The sequence below is a fragment of the Falco punctatus genome (genome assembly GCF_963210335.1).
Source record: "Falco punctatus genome assembly, chromosome: 7".
NCBI classification, from domain to species: domain Eukaryota; kingdom Metazoa; phylum Chordata; class Aves; order Falconiformes; family Falconidae; genus Falco; species Falco punctatus.
Genome location: NC_137587.1, coordinates 18,319,151 through 18,345,330, shown reverse-complemented (window position 1 = coordinate 18,345,330; position 26,180 = coordinate 18,319,151). Strand labels below are relative to the sequence as shown.

Here is a 26,180-nt window from a genome sequence, read left to right as displayed (position 1 = left end):
CTAATATTGTTCCATACATTTTAAAAACCTCACTCCTTATTAATTCTAAGGTGTGTAAACAGCACATAAAGGAAAATATGCAGCCTTAGATGAAGGTTTGGTGCACATTATTAACACAATCACTATTTAAGTCCCACAGATAGTGACTGATCAGGAAATCAAATCTTATTTATCCGTTATTAGCACTTTTTCCTGTGATTGTCAACACGTATGCAGCAAGGAATCTTTTGTCCTATCAATGTTCTTCATGAAAAGTTTACCTGGTAACAACAAAGGCAGGCATGGCATACAAGCTCAGACTGAGGTCTTCAAAATTCTGAAGTCTACCTTTCCCAGCTTTGGCAACATAGGAACTATAAACTGTTGATTCTGATCTTTTGGGAAGTGCAACAGAAATAGATATGCATTTTAGAAGGTTACATTAGTAACTTGGAATATAATACTGACAGTTTGGGGTGGGGTGGGGTGGGGGTGTGTGGTGTGGGTGTGTTAGTATTTTTTATTTTTCTTTAACCAAAATGTTAACTGACTGTATCAACATTTCTATACATTATCAAAGAGCTTCTGAGTTCGACAAACTACTGACATTGTGTCTTTAATATGTACTAGGTCCTCTGGGCATTTTCCATATACGGAAAAGTTGAGACAGTGCAGTCAATGAACTTCAGAGGGAGCCTTGGGAGATGGAAGTCATTTGGCTTTAAACAATTTAGTAAATCATCCGAGGCACTTTATTATATATTCTAAGCTTGATGATCCTTGTACTCCTGTTTGTACATAGTATTGCTGATGCAGTTTGAAAGCATGTTAAAACTTCAGTGTTTTAAATTAGTTCTGCATCTTCTGCTAAGCAGCTGTTTCAAGTTTCTGAGTTGAAATTCTATTGTTCATACAATTAATTTGTAAAGGATTTTATTTAAGTTGCAGTTCTTTTGTACCATATTGTTATTGAAGAGAATTCAAGTTGTTGCAATTGGGTCAAGGAAAATTGGATTTCTGATACAAGGCGTTGGAGAACCTGGTTGAGTGCTGAAGTAGCTGAAATGCTCAAGATTGACAGACATGTTTGTTGTGGGCTGAAAATAGCCGAGACATGTGCTGACTACTCGTCTTACTGAGGAACTAGCACTTGCTTATTTGGATAAAAGCCCAGTAGAAGGAGCAAACCTGATGTTACTATTGAATCTTTCACCTTATGTTGCTGTTGCCTCTGCCATTGCTTCTACTGATTGAAGCTGCCACTTCTCACTATAGACATGACATGCCAAAAGAGGGAACAGGAAAAGAGAGGTTACCTGATCAACAGACTAGCCAGCAGCTCCTATTTACAGCTTATCCACATCTGTTAAGACCAAGAGTTGACTGACAGCAGGTGTGCAATGGCTGACCAACACATGTATGTATACATCATACTGCACGTGAGACACTACCAGAAGCAGATCAGGGTAGGGGGGCAGAACTCTCCTGTAGATTTTTATAATCCCTATGCATATCCTGATCTTGAACTACTTTAGACACACTCCGAGGATGTCACTTATTTGCCGGTTGTGCTTCAGAAAATTACTGTAACTTTCCAAAAAATAAGATTCCAAAAGTTACACAAGTATGTTTTTAGGAGCAAAACATCTTCTGCAATTAGAACAACACACATACTTTTAAAGTAGTGCCTGGTGCACAATTTTAAATCTTTCAGCACCAAAATCACTACATATGGAATGGTCTGGTGACTTCTAATGATATTAAACAGAATGTTAAAGTTTCTAAATTGAGCAAATAAAACATGAGGCATAAATGTATGCATCAATGAATATTTCAGTTTATTTCAGAATCTTTTAAAGTGTGTTTACGATAGCTATTGTTTTCTTAAATGGAGATGAAAATTTTACTGTCTAAGTCTGTGCTTATTATGTATCTGCACTGTTATTATGTGCCATTTGGGAAAATATGTGTTTCATGAACAAAGTCAAGAAATACATGACTTGAAAATAGTGTCCTGTGATTGACCTCAATATATTCTAAATAACTGTGTGCCAAATTTATTTTTCTTCTCCTCCCTGCCCACAACCCTGTTGTAATTTTTGGAATCTGTATCTAATGCACCTGGCAGCATTTAGATGTGTGGTCACAGCACTGCCATGGGAACTGAGAAAGAAGCAATATGCACAGCTGGATTTCAATATGAATCACATCCAGTTAGCATGGCAGGGGATTAGTAAAGAGGCACACAGATCAGGCAATCCACTTGCTGCATTCTATAAAAATGTGGGAACATCACTAGCAAACTCACTGTTTATTACCAAAGATATTAATCCCCCTTCAGACACCAAACAGCAGAGCTTGAGCACAAGACAAATCCCCCAACAGCCACTGGTGGGGCTAGGGGGAAATAGGGAAATGTATGCTTGGAGTATTTGTTTAGGATTATTGCATGGTCACAAATCCTATCAAAAAGGCTTTTAATTCACTAACATTCTAAGATGAGATTGAGGAGTTTTGTTTGATTGTAAAAAAAAAAAAGAAAAAAACTGACAAGGAGTTAGTTCTATCCTAGGAGTTAAATCTATCACGACTGTATTCAATCTTACAAGCATTTTGTAACAATACATTGTATTTATAATATATTTTAATACATAAACTGATTATTTTTGAAATAGCAATTTTTTTAATTTAAGCTGTAGAAACAAACAGTTGCAAAGCACACTGCTGAGTTCATGTAGTGCAATGTTGCTTTGTTTTTAACTGGTGTAGACTGGGCCAATATGAATCAGCTGGCAGAAGTACAACTCATTACATAAATCCCATACTTATTTGTGGGATATATACATATATCATATGACATATGTATACATACATGTATCATACATGCATGTACTATAATTACATATAATACAACATGCAGTGTACAATACATCTCTGAACATTATTGCTCTACATCCTTGTTGGAAAATCTAGGTTTACAGGCTGTTCTATAGATTCAGGGAAACAGATCAAGCAATGTACCATCTCCAACAGCAGCCTGTAACATCAGGACCTTTAGAAGTGTGTCCCTAACTCAACTACACCTCTGAGTAATCAAGATGCAAGTCTTCATTGTCCACCTGTTGTATCTTCAAAAATTCTATTTACCTTTTCTCCTTTCTGCCTCCCTTTACTGGATATAGTCTTTCAATACACTATCACCTAGAAAATGCATTTTTCCAGAATATTTATTAAAGCAAGTGTTTTTTTCCTCATGACACCATTCAATCTACGTTATAATTGTTTCTGTAACTAGAACAGAAAAATTACTACCTAACATGTTGGATATCATTTCACTGCCTTCTCATATTCCCTTTTTGCTTTCCTCTATTATCTTTCCTGTTATTTTAATTGCAAGCTTTTGGCAGCATAAACATTCAATTCATTCTGTATATGTACCACAAACTGGGAACAGACCTCAAGATCTTAACTCAGAGATAAGACTCAATTATATCAAGAAAAATTATGTTAAGTTCTATGAAATTATAATGCATTTGTGGCTCTATCAGGCTTATAGGAGGCTTTCCCCTCTTCTCCACAGCAGCTATACAATTCCAACCAATAAATAAACTTCAAACTACTTTCATTGTATTAAACATACCAAACCACTTAAGTGTTTCCCCTTTTCACCTAAGCATAGTGCAATTTTCCTAAAGAACTCTTCCTTACCAGGAGCCTGAAATACCCACTTAAATGAGATTATTTCACTCCAAAAGAGAAATTGCTACAAATTAATTGAATGACTCTGATATAGAGATCAAACCACTACACCAGTGTGTCCATAGCTAAAAAACAGACACACTATACAGTCTGAAGGCATGGCTGTTGTGTTTATAGGACAGTAGAGCATTTACTTAAAATTCTGCCTTGAAAAGAAGTTGCAATTAATTGCAGAAGATCTTATCTTTATTTCATCAAAAAAAACCACAGCATACTACAGCATATGACGCACTAGAAAATTTGTCATATTGTAAATCTTATAATATTACCTAAATCTTCAGCAAGGAATAGTCCTAGGCAAAGAACAAACTTATAGTTTTGCATATAGTGACAAACAGGGAAAACCTATTCATAAAGTTGGAAACACATGCAGGGAGTAAAAGCGGCAGTTCAATAGGTGAAAACAAAGAGAGCAACATTACTTACGAAGAAAGACATTATCCTGGGTTAAGTTTCTTAGAGCTTGTAAATTCATAAAGTTAAGTATGATTTCCATGGTAGAAACAAGGAAAAGAAGTCAAGAAAAGTGATTGCAAGTAGCTATACTGGCGATAGCCTGAGTTTTAAAAAGAAAAAAAAACTATTTGAAAGACTTTTTTTTTTTTTTTTAATGGAGTGGAAGACACAGAGCATTTGGTTTAGTTTGTTGTGCAGTTTTTGTTCTTCTTCTTAGAGGACTTAAAAGTACAGACTGCTATACAATTGTTAAAAATTGTGCCAATAGGATCAGAAGGGGGAGATTTAATGCACAGAGATAAATAGATACACAGATACATAACAATTTAATTCAAAAATCACTGAAGCTCCTCGTACACACCAGATCTCAGAAGCAACTCAAGTTTTATGTAACATTATTCTTTCTTTCTTTATGCTGAAAGGAATTGACTGACTAGCGGACAGCTGTTGTATCATGAGTTGCAGTACATTTCAGCGACAACAGACAAAATGTCCTAATTAATTTGAAAACAATACCATGGAACACACTCAGCTATTCAAGAAGCATGCAGAAGCTGTGCCAGCTGCCTTAAAAGGGGCTTCAGGAAAATTCCACCAATTTAATCTTAAGGTGTTCCTTGGGTTTTACTTGACTTTTACTACATAAAATTTTCTATATTGCAGGTATTTATCCAGTGAGCATTATATAGCAGATATTTGTACTTTATGGAATCAAGCCACACAGGTGTGTGCTACAGAATATCAGCATGCAGTTAGTAGCATAACTATTAGATATTAAGTTGGATTAAGGATTAATTATTTTAATGTTCCCACTTCACACATTCTTTGTTATCACTAGGCTTACACCACTAGGGACACAGATTTGATAAAACACCATTTATTAAGAGCATCTAAAGAAGAACTGGTTTTATTCCATGCTAATCCTGGGGAGTACAACTCCTAAAATAATTTTGAAAGGCATGATATAATTACTTTTTATATTTGGCAACAGATTGATAATGATTGGAAAGAAAGAAAATCTAACTCATGCTATATCCAACAGTTCATATTGTAAAACTGAGATAAATTCCCATCTCATCTGTAACATCTGGATAGTAGAAAAGCTATTTTTCAAGCAATATAGATAGGAAAGTGTACCTACATATACATGTGTATGAGCCACCCAACTGTCTTGCCTCTGGGCAGCAATTTAACACACAAACGCTCAAAACCATACCTGAAAAAGTATCTGTGCACTCATTGTATAAAACTATGTACATGGACTAGGTCTTGAAAAAATTAAATCCAAATATTCTAATCTAGGACTTTGTAACAACAGTACTTTGCTATTTAAGTGTAACAGATAATTACACTCAGTCTGTGACAGAAAACAATTTCCCACTCCTATGTGTAAATTTTTAGACAGTAATTAAAGGGGTTTATCGGAATACTTAAAATTAGGTCACTGAGACAAGCTGTTAAAGCAGCAAAAGTCAAAGAAGAATCAATTGCTAATCAATTGTCACTCAGAGAAATTAATTTGTAAGCAGTCGGGGAAAGAAGCACGCATACACAGACACATGCACAAAGGCATACACACACTAATACCCATACACACAAACACACACTCTGTTCAGATCCATAGAAAACAAGGCCAAACTTTCTTGACTAATGTGTTATGAGCTGTCTCCAAAAAAAAAAATAGTTTATTTGTATTAAAATAAGTGGAAACGCTTTCCATTAATATGATGAATTTCCACAAAAAATAACAAAGCAATATTCCTATTAAGTAATGTTACCACCATAATTTGGACTCTAAAACAGTAAACAACTTTTATATGCTTCATTACAAGTACATTTAAACTGCTCCCTTTTTTTGGGCAGGGTTGCGACTTCCCCCAGCACATACACCTCTCCCCAGTCATATGCTCTGTTAGCTTTTGGTTCCTTCCATCAGAAATACCTATGTAGTCACTTGCTATCTGCTCTATGGCATCACCTCCTATTTGATTAATTCAGCAGCAGTGGGAATGACAGAGAACATGGGAATAATTTCCAGAGAGGAAAGGACTTTGTCAGTTTGTCACACTACTAAAGTCCCAGTAGCTAGGAAAGGCTCGAATAACAATGCTTTACACTCATCCTCATTGCCAAGGGCAACAGGGTTCCCTGGATATCCCTCAGCATGTCACCTCAAAACAGCACAGGTTAACTTACGTGTTCTCACCTAATGCTGCATAAATGTTACTTTCATTAATTTCTCATATAATCATACCTTGAGCAGGCATAACAAACAAATAGGGGAGAAGTCATCTAAAGAACAAATTTTACCAGAACAGGAAACAAAGAGATAGCAGTATTGCATATTACACGTGACAAGCACTTTCCTTCTGCCTTCCATGCATGTCATGCAAGTAAGCACACATACACTGAATATCCAAGTCAAATGCGGATGAAGGCCACTAACAAGAAAACTAAAGAAACAATTCCAAGCATTATTACAGAAACAAAATATCAAATATTTCATAACAAAGACACAGCAGCAAGGTAGTAGGTTGAGAAAAAAAATAAATGTGTATTTATATATTTATTTATATTCATACTGAACTTACAAGTCAGGGAAAAAATAAGAAATTAAATTACAGTTTTGCTGATTGACCGGATACCAAGCAAAAATTAATTCCAAACCAAATATAAGAATAAATGCAGTTTAATATATTACAATTTAATAAAGGAAAATAGCATGCAATATGATAAAATGAAACAGTACTAGTTATTATGCACAATATAATAAAAGAGCAATAGGAGCAAAGCATCAAATCATTACTGCAAAGCATTACAGAGACTAAGAAAAGGATACATGACCAGTTACCACCTTAACATCATCCAGGCCCACACTTCAGCTGGGAAGCCCATTGCAGCTGGCACCAGGAGTCTCTTGGTAATTGGGAAAATTCCTACTCAATGTATTAACCCATAGGTGAGGCTTCTGGCCCAGTCCCAGGAGCTCGCCCACCTTTATACTCAGTGAAAAACAAGAATAGTTTACATACCAAGCATATGTAAACTTTTAAGTTTAGGCTAAGTGCAGGCATGCACTATCTCATTATTTGTAAGGTTCACACACACCAGGGATGTTGGCCAGACACCTGAGTGTGGTAGTTACTGTAATGCCACAGCTGTGCACAGTACATTGTCTGGATGGTCCTGCTCATATCTTGCTCGTTCTGGGGGCTCAGGACAAACACCACCTGCTCATTAAAGTTGTCCTTGAGCTCCCCGTCCAAGTTAAACAATTCCTAATTAAAGACAAAGACTTTTATTAAATTGATTACTGCTTATGAAAATTTTCACAACTGTATAAGTAACATCTTCCTTTAAATGCTATCATTGCACATAAAAACTTCACACAAGAACTGGGACTTACTTGAAATAAGTACTTAAGACCTACTACTACTACAGCAATGATGACAATGAAAGTGTTACTGTCCTCTCCTCTCTGAAATTTGTTCTTAAGGCTTTTGTCATTCCCACTGATGCCAAATCAATCAAGCATGAGCATTGTCTTGTAACAGAAAGCGATAGTGAAAAGCTTTCCATGAAAGTTTATAAATATGTCCACAAGTTTGCTGCTCCCTAGAAAGAAATACAGGTATCATTTTTATGTGTTAATGAATTATGCACAAAACTATACAAAAACTTAGATCCAGGAAAAAAAAAATCATCACAACCAACAAAAAATGAGGGACAAAAGGAAGTTTTCTCTTTAAGGAAGCAAAACCTAATTTTACAATACTTTTAAGCTTTAATTCACTTGCTTGCTCTTTCAAAAAATACTGTAGCATACTTTTGGATCAAAAGAGGTCTAATCTTAATTTATACATTAAGAAATTTATCTCCGAGAGCCTAAAATATCCTAGAGCACTTCTGTCTAGAGCCTCAAAAATAAGAATACAGAGATCAACAATTTCAAAGGAAGATTCACCTACACAAACCTGGGAAACATTCACTAGCAATCCAAATTCCCAGAAAACATTTTAATCTCGAGAAGATCCTGATTGATCAACAATTTCACTGGAAGAGTTCTAAAGGGCTACTGTACTTCGTGGTTCTATGTACAAACAGCGTTTAGGCAGCAATAAAAGCTGTAAGTAATTAGTACCGAAGGCTTACGCCACCATAGCACTTGGTACCTAATAAATGGTTCCTTTCTCATTATATTGAGATATTGACAACAATTGATCCATCCCTTCTCCACAAAGGTGAAGGAAGTTATAATGGAGCGGAGACAACAGTAACTGATAGCCATGACAAATCTAGTCCATTTCTTCACTGTATAAGATTTCCTAACGCCAAGTAGAAGGAATGCTTCTGCATAGTTTCACTTTTGCTGTTTCCATTTTTGGCCCCCATCTCTATTTAGCACTTTTTTTTACCCGTTGGAAAGAGGTGCAGTGGAGTTCTTCTAGCATGAGAATGGGTCACAGCAGCAGAAATTGCCATCTCATGTAGCACACACAGACTATCCATGAATAGGCAAAGCTTCTCACTTCATCACTGATATAGACTGTTTAATCAAGGGAAAAGGATGAAGGACATTCGTTTAAAGCCCCAGTCTTGAATAAAAACACCTTCTCCTAAAGGCAGAGTAATATAAAACTATGTATTAGAGATACCTCAAAAAAGTGGAGGGGATTTTGGAAAGGATATTTCACTGTGATTAGCCATTTCCCTACCCCTGTGAAATTCTTCCAAGCTTGAAAATGCTCATGACACTTCATCACACCTAAACAATTTACATAAGCAGCAGCAGCCATCACCACTCTCCAACCTTTAATTCCCAGAAATAAATATTCCCAGCATCCCAGAAATCAGACTTGTAATTTCCTGCTTTGGGCACTTAACATGTTTTATTTTAGAGACATCCTTTTAAAGTTGTATCAGCTCTAGAGGAGACAGTTTCTGGAACATTATTTGTGATAAAGGTGAAGTAAAGATAGTATGGAAAGAGGAGGCAATACACACATCAACAGCAGTTTTTTCATGCTAGTTACACAACAACACACTCTTAGTCATGTAAAGTAAAAATAATGAGATACACAAGATGACACATGAAAAGGATCTTATCCTCTTCCCAAAAATTAATGCATGAACACTAATTGCTTAAAAGTCTAAATTGATTGTCATACTAGGTTTGTGTAAAGCCTTAGGAAAGAATGGTGTGAGGGCTTTTTATAAGAAATTATACCAAGTGAAGGCTATTTCACTAATTAACACCCCTTCCCAAAGAAATCCTTATCTCCTTCTAAAATAAACTTCTTTTAAGCAGATAAAGAACCCAAACACTTGCAGAGCCCCGACTTCAACATCTGTTGGTATTCCCTATACACAAGTGTGCGTCTGCATACATGTTTATCTGAAGAGGTCATCAAGGGCTTGCTTGGTTTATTCATCATTTTAAGGCTCTCCTATTTGCAAAGCTTCTGTTAATGTCAGTGAAATCTAACCTAGACAGAAGTTTCAGAGGGCAGATATTTGGCATGCTACATTTAGAAACCCAAGTACAAAGTTGATGAGGACACTTCAAACACAGGGGATTACAGCGGAAATAGGTCTCCTTATACCAAACTGGCTATTGAGCAGATTCAAGGAAGAACACACTGAGACTGCCTGATGCTATTAAAGCTCATATTCTTGCTTTTTTTTTTTTCCACTGACAAAATCAATTCTCCCACTTGGCAAAGTGCAGCACAGAAATAACACTTTATTTTTAATACAACAGAAAAGGAATAGAAATGAGACATAAAACCATGTACTGCATGACCTATAAAAAGCAGATACTTACAGTTCGTAGGAATTGTATTTCATCTTCCCCTCCTTCACCCCCTTCAGCCATGGCTCTTGAGGAGTCAGCTCTGCTGAGACTCTCTGATCGCCTCCACCGTCAGCTCACTGCGCTCAGCCCCGTAGAGCTCCTCTTCTCCTATCAGTATTAGCATATAGCTAATCCACAGCCATATAGGGAGCTCAGCTAACTCCACTGCACTGCAGACTGTCAGTCAACCCCCTCACTGCCAGAGCCAACTGCGCTGCTTTTCCAGCTCATAGCAAGCAATTCTCTTCCTTTTCTCTCTACCCTAGAGGCAAAAAAACCCTACTGGTAAGGTATTGCAGAAAGCATTAGGTGCATCACTAGGTGTTGATTATTTTTCCACCACATATTGTCTAGTCAAAAGAGCAGTAATGGTGAAGTGTTAATGAAAGCAGAGCTTGCCCTTCCATTTTCACAGATCAGGGTACCCAATTTTGCATTGAATTGTATCAAATTCAGCAACTCTGAACCTACTGTTTTGTGCAGCAGAAGGATGTAAATCAGATGATCACAGGACAAGCTGATTTTGACAGCAGATATTTTCAGCTTGCTTACAATAACTTCCGTTTCTTGCTTCTCTGCATAAGCAGCTGCAAATCTGATTTCCAAGATGACTTAATGATCTCAACCTACTATATGTAGTTTTTTGTGCTATCCTTATAAATGGTATTTATACATATATCCTAAGGACTGCAAGGTTTTTATTTGTACGTTTTCAGAACTGCCCCTGAATATGCTTAGGGGATGGTAGAAATTTACTTCAAAACCTATAAATCACAGTTATGTTAAAGTAAAACTTAAAATAACTCCATATTCTAGTTAAATAATGAATAAAAATTAGTGAAAATTGCTAGTTATTATTTTAATATAGCAAACAAGCAAGGATACAAATAGATAACCGCAGAACAAAATTTACTTAAAGCAAAGGGAAGAAAAGAGAAAGGACACAAGGAAACAGAGAGCACTGAGGCGGCTCTAGCCAGCCAAGTCACTGTACAATCCTGCATGTTGTGGTAAGGTTGCAACCACAGCCTACCCATACATTTCACCCCTGAAAAGCATTACGCAAACTTTATGCTGTCCATACATACATGGATACAAACCCTCACAGACTACCATATGTATAGTCTTTTTCTCAATAAAAACATGGTCTTCTTTTACAAATGAGAAACGTCGGCACGAGGGTAAGGGAAGAATAGCTTTCTTGGGGTGACAAGGACAAGTGCAACAGTGAAAACTGAAACCAGATTCGCTATGTCCACAAACTAACATGTTAATAGACAACTGTCCTCTGGACACAGAACTCAGTGCCCCCACCCACCCCCAAATAATACTATTCTGATTTTTCACTACTTAAAGTAAACATAGACACAAGCCAAACAATGAGATGCCCAATAGTTTCTCTCCTTGAAGGGAAAACTGCTTCAAAAACTGTTTTATTTCACTCCCTTTTACTACCCAGAGAAACTCTGTCCAAAAAATAATGACAATCCCGTTACTCAGCAACAGGCAATTTTAAGCCAAAAGCAACTCAGAAGCCTCTAAGCTGACAGTCACACAAGCTGGCCCTGCCAGTCCATCCACTCCCCTTCCCGTCCTGTAGATTTTGTTGGTTGCTGTAAGCTAAGAAAAGATAGCTTTGTGCAAGACAAAGTCAAGGTGACAGAAAAATATTTCTCTGAAGTGCCAGAAAACTGATTTGGTTGGTGTTCTGAACATTCAGTTAGGTGTTTGGGTTTTGCAGTGTTTTTTACTCTCATCTTTGAATGCATATTTTATCTCTTTCCTTACCAATACAGGGAACAAAATTTTACAGATCTTATTCCAGGGGAGGAAAAAGAAAAAAAATAATCATAGGAGTGGGAAAAACTTGCCTACAGTCAAAGCATGTCACACAAGGTTTTTTCCTGAAAAACAGACCAGGTAGAGGGGCCTACTGATGATAAATGCTTATTCATACCTTTATATTTAGAATAGATTTAATCTATGTATTGCATGGCAAGATCTACACATGTAGGGATAGCTTTTTTGTGATGTCTTCTAAGAAACAACCTTTCAGGAATACTACCTTACTTTGAATGATTATAAACAATACATATCTAAAAACCTGAGAAAATAAGTGCAAATCAGAAGACATAAAAAGTAAAAGTGCTTCCTTCACAAATAACAATCAGTGTCATGCAGTACATCTGCTGGTCAAGTTTTATTTCAGTTACTGCAGGAAGATTTCCAAACAGCAAGTTCTGAACATGCAGAGCTGAGATTAATCCATCTGAATCAAATGGAAAGGGGGGGGGGGGGGGGGGGGGGGAAATGTAACTTTTCAACTGTCCCTTGTGTATTGGTGTGTTCCATCAAAATACTTCCTATGAAACTTTGAGGTACTTCTTGACTAAAATGTTATATTTACATCAGTTAATATAGATTTAGATACCTATGCCTGCAACTTCTGATAAGATAGCTCCAGAGGTTACCACTTTTTTTTTTTTTTTAAATGGATGTCAACATGCCAGGATCTCACTTTTCATTTTTAAACAAAAGACCAGTATTCCTTTTTCAGTATGCTTTGTAATAATACCTCTGGCATTGTAACAGAGAGCACAAGACATCTAAAATTCTGACTCATGTCACATTTCACCAGGAGCTTTGTTTTTCTCTTTGCAAGTCCCTCTATTTTTCTTTGTTTGATACTCAGCTTTACAAAGTAGCCTGTGCATTGTTTTGGAAAACAATTTCCTGCCCCAATAAGCAAAATATTCTGGTTAGATTTCATCTTTTTAAAGGTGTCAAGTGAACTGCAAAACCATTTCATAACACTTCTATTCCTTAGTTTTGTTCTGCTTGGTATTATGCCTGTATGTTTAATGAGAAAAATATTCAGCTGCTACAGCATAATGAAATACACATCTCTTCAAGACATAGCTATTTTTCCCCCAGAAATTCCCCATTGCTCTGACACTGAGATCTGGCTGTTTATGGAACTGCACTTAATCAGAAGTCTCATTTACACAAATGCCTTACAAAAAAAAATTATAATGCCTTACATTTCTGATTTCTTAATATTACCTTGTCTCAAAAAACCTTTTTCATCCCCACCCCCACCTTTTTTTTTTAAATGTACTGTAGCTATGCTTGAAAGAAAATGACATCAGGCCACTGCAGTACATCAAGCCAGAATGATCGCATATCACACATAGTGTGTATATATATACAGTGAATCTGCTTTACTGGAGATGATTGCAAGGTGCAGCATTCCACTTCAAAAGCCACACAGATCAAATGATCTAAATTGGGACGACTGTATTTTATGATATCCTATTCATGCCAATCAATTTAAAAACTAAGATTTAGTGCTTTTGCTGCTGAATACATTCTGGACAGACTCTCTGGTATTTCAAAGCTATCAAAAAAACTTGTCTATAAAAATTTAAGGAAAACTTCCTCTCCATTTTCAGCACAAACACACTACCTGCTTATTCTCTGATGTAAGCATTTCCTTCTTACTCTAAGGAATTCAGGCTGTCTGACTCTTTGTGTGAGTTCTTGATTCTAGGTTAGCTTTTTGTCAGGCTTCACTGCTGCTACCACCAAACAGTAACTCAGAATTTTTATAGTGGCAGCAGCCTGGTAATAAAGTAGAAACGTGAATTTTACAAAAGGAAGTAAACAACCATCCTGCTATAACAAAATAATATCCGAATCTAAACCACTTTTTTGGGGGTTTGTTCTTCCCTTCTGAAGATTAACTTACACCACCAATAAAGATGAATCAAATATCTAGCAGAAGGTATTTACAAAATGGTAGGTACCTGCATGGGTAATATCAGTTACCTAATTGTCTGTTGGGTGAGGAGTGAAAATGGTATTCTCCATCAATAATTACAGGTCTAAGTGTTAAAATTGAGATGCTACTTAAAAGACTAACATGTGTCTGTATTCTTTATGCTCCACTTAAGTATAAAAAATATGTATAAATGTAGTTTTTAAAAAGTCTTTAAAAGAAACCCATTTTTTTGCTTTACAAAAACTACACAAAAATATGCAAATTCCTTGTTTGCTATTTGCAGCCCATTCATTAAGGTAGTCAACTACTTGCCCAGTTCATAAACACTAGGAACTTAATAGAAGTTAACAGTCCATTCACAGAAGGGAAAAATAATCCTGTGAATTTGCACTTAACAAGTTTTAGTCTGTTTAGGTTTTCTTTAATTTATTCTAGAGGAATTACATTATAATTTACAGTAGAAAATGTAGGATCTTTGTCAAATCAAGGAAAGCCTTCATCAGAAGATTACTAGTTTGAGCAATTTAAAGAAAGAATGGTTTTATTAATTTACACATTTCCAAACTCCATCAACATTTTTTCCTGTCCTAAAAATTACTTTTGTTGGGGCTCTACGCATATCCTGTGTCAATGCTTTGTTATACAGCCCAAAGTTTCATTTTGTTTTTAAAAGTTGAGGTGACCTTGATGCAATTCTTTAGGAATACAGAAAGAATAAAATGTATTCTAGTGTTACAGAATCCATAGTGTAGTATCGGTTCTGCTTGTAAGGCCCAATCCAGTGACTTTCCAAGCAACTTCAACACTACTGAAACAAAAATGAGGAAAGGACAGTAACTGAGAACAGATGCTCAAAACTCATTCGTTCACCAGCGATCAAAAGTTTATGTTAGATTGCCATCTTGTGGTATAAGTTAAAAAAAAAGGAGTCTGTGACAAGTTGGTAAGCATAACTATTCACAGTACTTTAACCTAAGACATTGGGATTCTTATTTCCAATTGTATTATAGTAAAAAACGAGTTGCATAATCTATAGTCTATGATACATTGCATCTTCTTCATTTTAGTTCAAAAGAAGGAAAAAATTAGAAAAAATACACTCACAAGTTTCTTCCTAAACATAAAAGGCCAATAAATGAGTAGGAATTTCTCTTTGTTTCCAAAACCACAGTTACTCTAATCCCAGGTGATTTTAGTGTTCCAAAACAAAGATTTTCTACATCTCTCCAAAATCTCCAGTTCTAGATGGCCCAAGCAGAGCTCAAACACACCAGCATATTTCACTGTTTGGCCATAATTTCTACCTCAGTTCCCCATTCACAATACAACAATGATATCTTCTTGTATAGAAGGCACTATTCCCATACCAAGTAGCAAGACTTTAAAATACTCATTCAGCACAGTGTAGTCCCCCTTGAAACTAGGGCTCAAGGAGCGAACAGGAAAATTCATTTCTGTTGAGCATTAGAGACGGATTTAATTCAGACTAGGTCCTTAAAGTCAACAGTTGGAATAGCAAATAAATTAGATCTTACATGGTGTAAAACATTAGGATTGTGAATTTAGTCTAAACAGAATAAGAATTTAATTCATTACAGTAAGTATGAATGCTGCTTTTTTCCCTTATACCTCATATAAAGTTACAAGATACGATGAGATTTTCTGTGGGAAAACAAAAAGCGTTTCTGATCTCAAAATGACACCAATACCAAATTTCATGTTTCTGCTCCAAACTAACAAGTCTCTTGCATATATAATATGGACAAACCTGTAGTTCTAAGCTCACTTCAGTCTTGACATGTCTATATTTTCCTGTCATATATTCCCAAAATCTTATGCATCTGGCATAGATCAAGCTTGACAGTTTCAGTATTAATCTTCCGTAAGCATATGAATATAAACTGTTTTAATGATCAATTAGGAAATTTTAATGAGGGATTTTCAATGTTTTGAACAGAGTTCACTGAAGCTAAATTATGATTTTAAAGAAGTACCTGTGACAATATATTATGAACAACTTGGAGTTTACGTAAAAAAAATTCAGCCCATCAGCCAACAGATAAGTGCACTAATTCAGTTTAGTTGCAATAAAAGCACAATTAAAAATTTCCAAAGAACTGAGACAGAAAAAAGTTCCGAGGTAACAATGTTGAATAGCTGACTGTCTTAAAGTACTGACATAAGTCAAATGATAAATTACATCAAAATATAACATGACTGAATTAAGGGTTAGCATACAGAGTTTCTCTTGCATCTACCATGTAGTTAAAGAATTACCACCATAAAACGCCAAGACCATATCTGCTATTTATAGAGCTGCAACTATAAAAATAACTTTAATTTCTCTACAAATCTCAGTGCTTTGTAGCTCCTAACTACCTGCAAGACCACTGCAATTGCTGTCAATACATTTACTATAATTCTTCTGATATGAACAGTTAAATGTTAACAGTGCTTTGTATTCAGCTGTGTTGTTCAGTTGTGCCTGGTAAAAGAAGTCTCCCAATACTGTTTGTGGACCTCCTCCAAGAAAATTGTGCAAACATTCTCTATTGGATTCACTGTGTTTTCTGATTTACCTTCCTTCTCTCAGAGCTTTTCTACATAATTACTGTATATAAAATGATTATATAAAAATTAATGTACATTATTAAACTCCCTGGAATATTTTCATATTCACTCCTCCTCTAAAGAGAATTAACAGTGTGTTAATACACACTCTGATTTAGAGAAAATGACTTATGGTCGTTTATTGAAAATATTGAACATCTTTAATAGTTTCATATTTTCCACTGAAATGACTCCACATAAAGCCAGTTCAGCTTGAGATCTCACAGTAGTGTAGAAAGAATCAAAGAAATGCATAGTTTCTATTGCAAGTAAATTTTAGTGTATCAAGAATTAATCCTAGTCAAATACCACTTCCAGAAAAACGCCCAGAAGAAAGGACAACTGTGACTAGGAAAAGAACCAAGAGAAACTTACAATGCAAGTTAACAATATTCTACTTCCCAACACTAATGATTAACTGTAGTGTTCTGTTTTGTGGCCTGAGTTCTAACCCCTTATACTTCTGAGGCTCCTGCTGCCTATTGTATACATTTCTGTTTTGCTTTTCCAAGGAGCCTCAGAGAACTTGTTTTAAGTTCCACTTACAAATACTGCAACTTAATATCTTTTAACAATCCTGAAGTATTTCAATTATTAATTAAGAACCAAGCAGCACTACGCTAGGTTAGTTGCTCCTAATAACTAAAATTACACGCCAATCACATCCTTGCTATATAAACCTTACTAGTATGATGAAATGATGAAAACATACTTTTGCTGCCCTGGCAACTTGCTTCAGATCCAACCCTTGTTAGGTTTGTTGGCTTGCCTAGTTTCAAGTTTCTCTGAACACCTTCTCACCAAAAGCCAACCATGAGTTTTATATGTCATAGTAGATAACATGACATTATGGTGTACAATTTGACAAGCTGTGACAACCGAGATGGCTGTGAATAATTCATGAAAGCAGATAGATCACTACTATTATTTCTACCATCTCTCAATTGTCATTTTTACTATTCTATTGTATAACACTGAAAATGTCAGATTACAAAAGTTTACAAACTAAGTGGGGGAATTTGCATGCTTGGGAACATGCTTAGCACAGGAGATGCCAATAATGAAATAGATCTGTTAGACTTTAAAGAAATATATTTATATTTTGATACATTATTCTCTGTTCACAAAAAAAGTACATATGACTTAAATCTCTGAAACTAGGTGGAAAAGAGAAACTTCATGCATAAGTGTGGTTACAGATTGTAATTTCCATGTGCACAAGTAGATTTGGGGGTTTTAGCTGACTCCAATATGCAGCTGAGTTTCCAACCTCTTGCAGAAACATTTACTTTTGGTATGCCTCCTCCTGCATTTGTTTCTATGAACATTCTCAGGTTTGCACCCAGGTGCGTAGAGAAGTGCGATGCCTTAAGTAAAGCCACTGTTTTCAAACTAGTGTAGCTGAAAACTCAGTTACAAACCCACTCCAGCTGCAGGAATGCCTGTCTCCAGCTGCAGCAGGTCTGGATGCACAGATCCAGTAGTATCTACAGGAGCTATGTTCAAATTCTCCAGGTACTTGCAGACCCACTTACAGTCTGCTTATTCTGAGTGGGAAGTATGTGCAAAGGTTACAGAATAACTCCTAGAATGTTTGTTTGAAAAGATGTTACATTTAGAAACAATGGGCATTTTTACATATACCTTTGTGTTCTTTATAAAGCTTTGCAGAAACATCTAGCTTAGTTATTTTTACAAGTTAGAGACTGATTTCCATGAAAGAAATTACACCCTGCTGGCCTTGCTTATCAGATAAAGTGTCCGTAATAAATTCTGAAAGTATAGTCACGGAGTAGAATACTGTTTGCAACCATCAGTTGTCATGATCATTGAACAGAATTGTTTCCTTCTCCAAGTCATTTTCAAACACTGAGAATGCACGCTGTGCATTTGTGAGGGAGTAGCGGAGACTGGAAAGGGAGTTAGAAATATCAAGCATTCTGCACAACACTCCTTCCATCTCTGTTAAACAGCAAAATTGTTTTTATTTGCAACTTAACCACAAAGATCTTAATTGAAGTATCTGAATGAGGTCACCTTTCAGGTATAAGGATGAAGATGACTGTGTGTGAATTAATCTTAACAAACTATCGTTCAGCAGTCCTAGTAACTTCAATGTTTCTAAAGGTGATATTTCATTAAATTTTCACAATAAATTTAGTTATTCCACACATAAGTTTTGAATCATTGCCTGCTCTTTCCATGTTTCTGCTAAAGGGTTGTTTTCCTCATAGAAAAATTTGTGTAGCAATACTCAGTTCAAGTTGTTACTTAACATTATTTATTTACAGAAATTTCTGAAGTTTTTTACAAACTCACATTTATGCTCTCATAGATTTCATCCATACACGTACAAGCTCCAACAGAAGGGTGCCCCAGCAGTCTGTCCAGAATCACTTGTGCATTGCTGAGTACAAGGGATGCCAGCTATGAAGTCATGTCACATCCCTGAAGTTCTTTATCAGCAACAATGCAGCAGGCTATGAACAGACCTTTTAGGCAAGATTGCTAATCATTGTGTGTTTTCTTCTGTTTGCCTGAAAAGTAAGTTTGAATGTCTATTTTCCTGGTAGGCAAAGGACAAGGAACAGCATATGTCATATTCTGCAACTTTGTTACTGTGCTGCTGCAACAAGGCTTTACCTTTGATCAGATTCTACTGTCTGTGCTGTATCTCCTTCCTCCAGATGTCAGACCACACCACTCCTCCCCCACCTGACCCCCTCTCCCACAATCCTCAGGGCTATTTAAGCACTTAGCGGGAATGAGCTACAGCTGCACATCATCCATGTCAATCAACCCACTGCCGCTGAGGCAAGGCCACAGCTGCATGTTATCAATGCTAATCAACCCACTGCCTTCATTCCTCTACACTGTGCCCCTCTTGTTAGACTGCAGTCTGCTGACAAGTGCCATCCTCTTATGTAAGAGCAGGCTTTCTGGTCTTGCTATAAAATTTTATTCTGAAATCAGTGGACCACTGGGAACAGTATTCCTTATTATTATTATTTTCAGGCCATTCTTTTAACCGTTATTTTTCCATTTTTTTCTGGTGCCTCCACTAACATTTTCATTTATTTCTGTTATACATCTCCACATACTGATCAAATTGCCAGCTGTTCGTGTAACAAACTACTTGACCTGGCATTTGAGAAAAAAAGAATTGCAAATAATATGATACTGGCACAGAAATTTAAGGCAATTCATATTTGGGTCTCAGAAGTCTCCTAGGCATGTTGTTGATTCCATGTTTCAACTTGTTCTGGGCTTCCAGTATCAGAAATCTTAACAGCCTTATTTCAAGAGAGCAACAAAAATGGGGTAAGCTTAATGGTTGTCCAAGGAATACTAACGGGAGCTCACATTTACAGCTGTATTTTGAGATGAGCCATATTTAGGGCTTGTAAAATATACAGCTTCTTCTGCATTGCTGTTTTTCATGTCCTACTTTTCCAGTGCTACAAACCTGTTATTCAGTATTTTTCCTCCACCAGAGGTCTCCTCCTCTCCCTGTCTTTAATTGTGTTTCCATAATTACATATCAAAGGATCTGTCTGCTGGCAACATTTGCTCAACAAGTGTGTGCAAGTCTTGAACTGTCTCTGCAGTTGTCTTCTTCCTTCAGTTGTATAAAAAAACCCAGCCCAGTTACACTATTTGATCTGCGCAAGTTGCATAGATTCTGCTCAGTAAATACAAAACATGGAAATATGTGGTAGGGAAACAATTTGCTAATGAATGCAAAAATATTGTGAGAAAATGCCTAAGAAGTTTTTGCTTGACTAAGAATTGCTAATGGCCCTTTTTTTCTTCAGTATATTCATCATATGAATATACTGAGTTAGATTTCTACCAACTGGTAGTTTTTCAACAATTTATCTAAGCCAGGGGTCCTCAAACTTTTTAAACAGGAGGCCGGCACGTGGATGAAGTGGCAGGCATTCATCTGCAGCTGCTTGGTTTCCCCCCCCCCCTCCTCCCCGGGGATTGGTTGGGAGGGGGGGTTCTATAAATACCGGGGGCTGGATTGAGGACCCTGCGGGGCCGTATCCAGCCTGCGGGCCATAGTTTGAGGACCCCTGATGTAAGCTATTAAACTCCCTCTAATGAACCATTAGAAGTCCAGATCAAATTAATACTTCTCTCTACTTTCTCCCATTCCTTATTCTTAAAAATTAACAATCACCGTAATAGAATTCCCTATTTTCATCCAAAATTGCTGTGCTTCTTTCATACTTTCTTTTGATTCAGTTGTAAATGTTATATTACCTGCAAAGAGTTCATAATAGTGCTCCCTCACTTCTTAATGATTAAAACCCATGAAACCTAAAACATTTTTCCCATAGAGAAAGCGACATGTGCTGTACCAGGTGCTTTTTGGTGCAGCACAAGCTTATGGATAAGTAATTGCTGTGTACTTTATAAAGAAGTAATCCTTCTCAAGTCTCCTTTATGCATATTCCAATTTATGTCACCTCTTTTGTTTACCTGCTTTTACTTTCAAGTTTTGCTGTTAATTTTCTACAGCTTTAAATAAGTTATTTAATAGCCCAATATAAGGTTTTGTCATAAGTTGTTAATCAGTGGTTTTTCTCAACTGTAGTTTAGACATTTAAAATTTATTAATCTTACTTGTATTGCAGCAAATGAAAACGTGATGGAGATCCTTTAATTAACTTTTGTAACAAGATTCTGAAAGTATTAGATATGACCTCTTGGGAAAATGTAGAAACCAATTATGCAATTAACTCTTCCAAATATTCCCAAGATACAGGAGTCAAAAATGTAAAAAAAAAAAAAAATAATTAAAAAAATTTCTACTTTCATCTACTACTTTGGATTAATTTAGGCTCAGGAGCTCTTTTAGAAATGTGTAATTCAACAATTTGCATTCATATATTAGGTATGAGAAAAGGAATATGTTAACTTTAATCAGTTAAAGAGACCTTGCCCTCTAGATAAAGCATGTCTAGCTAAAGCCAGAGTTTAGTTAAGAACAGGTATTCGCCCAGGTATAGAAGACTGCTATCACTCAGATTATTAGATTATCTGTCTATCTCCAACAAAGAACATTTTCAAAATTTATGTTATAGCATGCAGTAAAGACACAAAAGAAAAAAAAAATAGGACAAGGAAATGTGACCTGTTTCAATTAGTTTGGTATTCTACTTGGTCAAGTTAATCCCTTAGGTTCAGTGTATCTCAACTTGATCACAGAATGTTTTGAGATCCATTATACTGGACAACAGTTAAAAATAATGTCAAAAGTTATAAAATAAAGTCAGAGATATATTTTTTTTCTTTTCTAACAGATTAAACAACATAAAGGCAAAGTAAAGCGAGAGATCTCCAAATTCCTTTATTACTTAACAGCTAGAACCAAATTAGTCTATTTTCTCAGAGGGACACCTATCATCATCATCAACCCTGGCAAAATCTGCAGTCTGGTCTGCATTTTTTAATTTTAAAACAGGGTGTTCTAATACTCTTGTTTTAGGTCACACTCCCATTACAATCCAGTCTGGTATAGGATTCTACAAAATTCCAGAAGTCCATGATTACCTCAAACATTCAAAATGTTTGAAGTGTTTTCAAAGTTTATTCCTATTTCTTAATCTTAGTTTGAGTTGATACACCTCAAAATTGTTTTTAAATTTTATAGTTATTTAGAAGTGAGAGCTTCCTATGTAACTTTACAATATTATTAGCTAAATCTAGTGACACGGGGGGGGCGGGGGGGGGGGGGGAAGGAAAAACCTCCAACAACCAAGAAGCTATTTTCTAAATAGTACAGGCAAAATTTGTTTGCTTTCCCCCCCAACTTTTACTCAGAGGAAAAAAACCCCAACAAACAAAAACAAACAAACAAACAAAAAACAACAACCAAGAAGCTATTTTTTAAATAGTACAGGCAAACTTTGCTTCCCTCCCCTTTTACTTACTACATTGCTGGTGACCAAGCTCTGCTCAAGACTGCAGCTGCTGTTTTAGGACTGCACATGCCTTTTCTCTGCTACATTTTCTAGTCTATTTGTCTTTCTCTTCATAAAACCACATAGTGCTCTCACATGACCCTTGAGCAAGCCTGTTTGAAGTCATTAAAAAGTGCAGGCCCCACCTTTCCCAAAAGCTACCTACCCCTCAGCTGCCCCAGCTTCAACAGCTGAACCTCGTTCTGCTTTTCTAAGGTCCCCTCAGCTTCAGCAGATGCTGTGATGAGTTACACGCAGATGTAACTCACTGGTTTAGCAGCAGCAGTGCAGATGGAACCCAGGTCCTCCCCTGATCTGAAGAGAGTAACGAGACTTGGGGCACCGGTGAAAGAAACAGCCCTTTTCCCCCTTTCCTCCCTGTCTTTCCAGGAAAGCAGAATCACTTCAGTTCCTAGAGCAAGCATATAATCTCACCCCACACCCTCAAACAGAAAGGGTTTTGAGGGAAGGACTCGGGAGCTTCCCCAGGGCAGGGACTGAGTGGGGGGCACTGAGAACCCCGCTGTGTGGCTCTCCCGACCCCACCACCCGCAGGGAAATGGCGGCTGCAGCCCACAGGGCACCCCGACCCGCCTGGAGGGGGTTCTGGAGGCACAGCGCCGCCTCGGCCTACCTGCCACAGGGCAAGGCTGCAAGGGTCTACAGGCAGGTCTGAGCGGGTACCTGAAGAAACGCTTTAGCAGCATATGCTTTCTTAGATTTACTTCAGTTTGTGAAGTCTCTGTGCTATTAGGCAGCGTTGGTCTTGGCAACTTGGTCCTACTTGCACCAAGAGACCTTGCTCTTATGTTCAAAATCATGGTGTTCCAGCCTGACGGAGGTCCCGCAGTGGTGCCGGGGCAGCTGTTCTGTGGATGAACTCCCAGCCATGCACCCAAGCAGCCCCCGATTTGCTGAGGCAAAGACCACCAGGCCAGGATGATCCAGGCACTGTGGCTTCACGGGTGGTAACTTGACTTGCCATCTACAAGTGTTTAATAATAAATTAAATTCTTGGTTACCTGACTTTTATGAGCATAGTTAAATGCCACCTTCCCTGGCAAGCTGCCTAAGGGAACCGAGGGAACAAATCTGGGGCAGCTGATGCCATGCTGCCTCAGTGGACAGGAGACCTGCTGTACACGGAGTGATGCACTTCACTTGTAAGAGAGAAGTAGCAACATGTTTCTTGGTATAAAACAGCGATTTAACAAAATTTGATGCTAACGACTGAAGTTAGTTTCTTTCAGACTTGGCTTGAGTTGGACCTTAATCAGCACTGTTAGGTGGGTTTATTTGTCTCCCCTGAATCCACTCTGAGTGTGATACAGCCAAGGCGACCAGACGCATACATTTTGACTGCCCCAGGTGATTATCACTTGAGCATTGTCATGAAAACAAAGGTCATGACTGGCGGGGGAGAGCACACCACCACAGACTTCTCAGATTTGGTTCGGTCTCCATCTGAACCCTCAGTAGTACGGTCCCAAACCACTGCAAGCTGAAATAAGAGGGGTTGTTGGGAAATAAGAGAGAGTATTCCAAATGTCACAGACTTTGGCCCAGACTCTCATCAATCAGCTCTGCAGCCAAACAAAGGTTATGGCTTTTGCGGATGAAATAAAGATGACTGCTGTTACCCGTGAAAGATGGTAAAGGTGAAGCTGACCATGTGCTACGGGTGCAGGACTTGTCTTTATCTCCCCTTGGCAATGAACCATATGTATTCTTTTTCTGTTAACACACTGGGTATAACAATGAAGAGTTAAAATACCTTAATTCATAACTACTACCAGGGCAGTAGCTTCCTGGAGGGATCCTCCAGTCCGAGGCTCAGAGGCCTTAGATATCTTCTCACAGAAAGTTTAGTGTTGACAAGTGTTTAAAATAATGTCTCCAAGTTAAAGTGCTATTCAAAACTAAAATGTAAACAATTCTCAGTAAATATGGAGTTCTTGAAACTGGATTTTTTAATTCAAAAAATTAAAAAGTGTGATTCAGCAATTGTTAAAAAATGTGTGAATTTCCAAATATTTGATGTGAATTTATTTCTCTCTGGTACTTGGAGGATTAGTCTCTGCTAGTAATTTCTGTCTCAGACTTCCAGATAATTCAATGGAGATCTCAAAATAAAATGGAATTCTTATTAGTATAATGGTCATATGACTTAAAGGAGGCAGCCATTCAGAGATTCATACAGTGGGATCACCCACAGTAAATAAACATATAAATGTTTACAGGGCAGGAAGTATACATTATACAATCCATCAAGAGGATTTCTTTATTTAAAATAATGCCTAGGATAATTGTGCCTCTGTAAAATACTTCCATTAGCTAGTATAATAAGAGGAGAAATAGAAAAACTTATTGCAAAAGAGAAGCTGATTATAAATATTACCAATATTAAGGTCCCGATCCAGCCAGTTTAAACCGAGAGGCAGTATACATTATTGCTGGTTTTCTCAGAAACATTTATAATAAGTTGGAGATCTTGGAAAACATGTTATTGATCATTGTCAACAATTATAATTCTGATTTATTTTCTTTTTATCATGCAGGAGCTTTTTATGTTTTGTGGGCTGGTTTGGCTTTTTTCCCCCAAAAAATTAATGTTGGTTGTTTTTTTTTTTTAAATAGCCCTTTTCATTTGCCAAATTGCCCTTTGCTTTGTCTACGATCAAAACAAATTCTCAGCCAGCTGGGTTTGAAACCTTCTATTTAATAAGTAATTGTATATGAACTGTTTTTAAAAGGGTCTTCCTACCTAATCGTTTTCATTCAGAATTGCCCTGCCAAGAACCTGTTATAAAACATGCTGCTACTGAGAAATACATAATAATTTTCTCTGTGAATATATCATAGGAAATAAATACATATTTCTGTTGTGAGGTCCTTAATTATATGTAGAAGGCATCCAGTCACTGTGAAACCTGAACATATTTGTACTCTGCACTAGCAAAAATACTGTTTCCTTCTGCTGGCAAAAAAACTTCATGTCCACTATTCATATAGACCTTCATGTCCAGAAAGTCGTGACTGTAAGGTGTCACTGTAGGAATTAAACCTTAGTACAGAGAGAGTCTTCTTGCTAGGAAAGTGAAAAAATCCCAGACCCAAAGATTACAAGTTCTTGCTGACCTGTCTTGGATATTCAACGTTCCACTAAACACTGACAATAAATATTTATTGTTATTAGATGAAAATAAAACAGGAGGACGATGGAGGCACAGGAATGCATTTTCCATTCCTAAATAACCCATTTAGAGAGGAGGACCTCAAGAAGAAAGAGCAAATTAAAGGTAAATATTACTTTTGAGAAAACCTCTGTGAAGCTGTGAGTATCAGTAAGGCTATTGGTATGTCTTCAAAGCAGAGTCTTTGTGAAAGATACACATAGCAGATAACAGCAGTCATTAACAAAAATACATTTTGTAACTTCATTTGCTGAAAATGTGGTAATGCTTACCCCAGTTTGAGGGATAAAAATATGATTCTAAATTTTGATTGAACTTGGTTTCCATTTTTTAAAGTTATTATGGACTACTCTCCTTCATACATAAAATAAAGAAAGTATTTGAGTGATTGAATAACTTGGATTGAGGAATTAATTTTACAGCTCTTTACCTTTATAGCTCCTCAGCACCTTAACTAGCAGGTACTGAAGTTCCATGGAGATCTGAAAATTGATACTGAGTTAATTTTGTGGGTTTTCATGAATTGTATGTGACTCATGATGCTGTATAATGTGGGTAGAACATTATAACAAATT

The 26,180-nt window shown here is 36.8% G+C and overlaps 1 protein-coding gene across 7 annotated transcripts in view; it reads right to left on the bottom strand.

Moving 5' to 3' along the window:
- Nucleotides 1-23,702, bottom strand: part of RYR3 (ryanodine receptor 3) — a 248,358-nt gene extending 224,656 nt beyond the window's left edge. For all 7 annotated transcript variants that reach the window (XM_080395875.1, XM_080395881.1, XM_080395877.1 and 4 more), the window contains exon 1: nucleotides 10,019-23,702. In XM_080395875.1, coding sequence (XP_080252001.1) covers nucleotides 10,019-10,069 — 51 coding nt within the window. In that variant the 5' untranslated portion in view covers nucleotides 10,070-23,702. The remainder of the gene's footprint in view (nucleotides 1-10,018) is intronic.
- Nucleotides 23,703-26,180: the final 2,478 nt, after the last annotated feature.